The 3,020-nt window shown below is 38.2% G+C and overlaps 1 protein-coding gene across 1 annotated transcript in view; it reads left to right on the forward strand.

Annotated features, from left to right (window-relative positions):
• The first annotated feature begins 242 nt into the window (after nucleotides 1-242).
• Nucleotides 243-3,020, forward strand: part of LYZ (lysozyme) — a 5,840-nt gene continuing 3,062 nt past the window's right edge. Inside the window, exons 1-2 of the mRNA XM_011976607.1 lie at nucleotides 243-463; nucleotides 2,031-2,195. Of these exons, the coding sequence (XP_011831997.1) occupies nucleotides 328-463; nucleotides 2,031-2,195 (301 nt within the window). The 5' untranslated portion in view covers nucleotides 243-327. The remainder of the gene's footprint in view (nucleotides 464-2,030; nucleotides 2,196-3,020) is intronic.

Below are 3,020 nucleotides of genomic sequence, written 5' to 3' on the forward strand. Positions count from 1 at the left end.
AAATTCATAATCAAACAGAAGAAGGTTCCTGTCTTGTAAACAGTGCTATGCCCCAATTCTTCCAGAGCCAGTACTTTAAACAATGTCATTTCATTATTTTCCTGTAGACTAATTCTTAGGAAATTAGAGTATCTCTCTTCAAGCATTAAAAAATCTCTTTAGAATCAGTAGATCAATACACAGTTCCTGTTTTCCACACAGCTGAAAGGGTGGAGCCACCAAAACACAAAGGGAAGAAGGAAGTTAAAAGATGTAAATACTGGGACCAGCTCACCCTGCTCAGCCTGACCTAGCAGTCTGACCTAGCAGTCTGACCTAGCAGTCAACATGAAGGCTGTCATTATTCTGGGGCTTGTCCTCCTTTCTGTCACGGTCCAGGGCAAGATCTTTGAAAGGTGTGAGTTGGCCAGAACTCTGAAAAGATTGGGACTGGATGGCTACAGGGGAATCAGCCTAGCAAACTGTAAGTCTACTCTCTATACTTCCAGAGAATTAGTTATGTATGGAACAGACACTAGGAGAGAAGGAAGAAGAAGGGGCTTTGAGTGAATAGATGTTTTACTTCTTTGTGGTTTTATATACTTACAATGGCTAAAAACATCAGTTTGATTCTTTATAATCAGAGATACCCGATAAAGGAGTAAGAGCATGGCAGGGGAAAATTCCATTCTAAGTAAAACAGGACCTGTTGTACTGTTCTAGTGCTAGGAAGTTTGCTGGATGCCTGAGATTCAATGGCACATGTAAGCTGACTGAAAGATACATCTGAGGACCTGGCAGAGCTCTCTCAAGTCCTTGGTGTGTGACTCCAGTTATTTCCCATTTCGAACTTCTGAGAGCCTAGAGTGATGCAGCATTTTTCTTGTCTTCAAGTGCCCTGCCATGATGTGGTTTTTTTGTTTGTTTTTTGTTTGTTTGTTTTGTTTTTTGTTTGTTTTAAGACGGTCTCACTCTGTGGCCCAGGCTGGAGTGCAGTGGCATGATCTCAGCTCATTGCAACCTCCACCTTCTGGGCTCAAGTGATTCTCGTGCTTCGGCCTTCCGAGTAGCTGCGACTACAGGTGTGCACCACCATACCAAGCTAAGTTTTTGTATTTTCAGTAGAGATGGAGTTTCACCATGTTGGCCAGGCTAGTCTTGAACTCTTGGCCTCAAATGATCCGCCCACCTCAGCCTCCCAAAGTGCTAGGATTATAGGTGTGAACCACTGCACCTGGCCGACATGGGATTTTTAATAGTGATGTTTTTAAAGAATATATTGAATTCCCTACACAAGGGCAGTAGGAACCTAGTTCCCTTCATTCACTCTTTGTAATAGGATTCCAGAAACTCAGCATGAAATGTTTTATTATTTTTATCTACTCTACTTGACTATCTTTCATTTTCTCCCACACAATTCAAGATGTGCCACGAGGAAAAGTTATTTTACAGTTTAGTCCATAGTTGTCAATGTAATAATCTCTGTAGTTTTCAGATTTAATTCAGATATTTCCCCTCAATAGCTATTTTTGAATGAATGAGTGAAGGGATGAAATCACAGAATAGTCTTGTTTTCAAGATTCTAACTTGGTATCCAAATTCACCTTTAGATATTATAAGAAAATTTCTCTCTATCAGAAAATCCTTATGTTTTTCCGATTTTTTAAAAAAAGCATTTTTCCATCAGCCTATGTATCTGCTATGAATTTACAAAATCTACTCAACAGCTCTATTGATTTTTCTGTTCTTGGCTGAATGTTGCCTGAGGGATGGGAGCACAGGAAGGGTAAAAGCAATGGAAGAAACACGTATTTTAATATTTTTAAAAGTATGTTATATTGTTCATTAGTGTTACAAGATAATTTGCATTACAAAAGGATTCTCTTACAAGTCCCTTAATACTAAAGTGTTAAGATATTTTATAAGTTAAGTAAATCTTTTTACTTATAAAACAAATCAGTAAAATAGAAGTAGCTAAATAGAACTGATTTTGCTATAGAGTGTAAGTCCCTTAGTGTTGCTGTTTATTACTAAAAATAAGTTCTTTTCAGGGGTGTGTTTGGCCAAATGGGAGAGTGATTATAACACACAAGCTACAAACTACAATCCTGGAGACCAAAGCACTGATTATGGGATATTTCAGATCAATAGCCACTACTGGTGTAATAATGGCAAAACCCCAGGAGCAGTTAATGCCTGTCATATATCCTGCAATGGTAAGACCAGCTAATATTTGACCAATCTGGTTATACTTACAAGAATTGAGGTTCAATGCAAAGGAAAAAGCCTTGAAGGGTTCATGAGTGACCTAGAAAAACTACATCTCAACTTCCAGAAAGTCATTATTATTTTCCTCATAATTCCCTGAGTAAGAAATTAAAGAAGCGGTATCATAAAAGGTTGACTTTTTTTAATATACAGAAGTTTCTGAAATGACTTATTAATTTACTGTCAATGGCCTTACTGATGCTTTGTCCCAAACAATGCCATTGCTCCTGCTTACTTTGGGGAAGTTTAGGGATAATTTAATTGTATGGTCCTTTTTCAATCGTTTTACTTTTTATTAGGAAATGTTCTAAATACATACAAAATTAGAGACATTAGTATAATAAACAGCCATATGCCCATTATGCACTTTAAAAGTTGTTAACATTTTGCCATGGTCACTTCTTCTATGTTTTTTTGTTTTTTGTTTTTTGTTTTGCTGAGAGTTTTTTGTTTTGTTTTGTTTTGTTTTGTTTTGAGACAGAGTCTCACCGTACCCCAGGCTATAATGCAGTGGCACCATCACAGCTTACTGCAGCCTCAAGTGATCCTCCCACCTCAGCCTCCCAAGTAGCTGGGACTACAGGCATACACCACCATGCCTGGCTATTTTTTGAAATTTTTAGTACAGGCAAATTCTGTGTTGCCCAGGCTGGTCTTGAACTCCTGAGCTCAAGCAATCTTCCCACCTCAGCCTCCTTAAGTGCTGGAATTACAGGCATGAGCCACTGTACCTGGCTACTGCTGAGAGACTTTTAAGTGAATTAGGAACATTA

Source organism: Mandrillus leucophaeus, unplaced genomic scaffold, assembly GCF_000951045.1.
Source record: "Mandrillus leucophaeus isolate KB7577 unplaced genomic scaffold, Mleu.le_1.0 Scaffold169, whole genome shotgun sequence".
NCBI lineage: Eukaryota > Metazoa > Chordata > Mammalia > Primates > Cercopithecidae > Mandrillus > Mandrillus leucophaeus.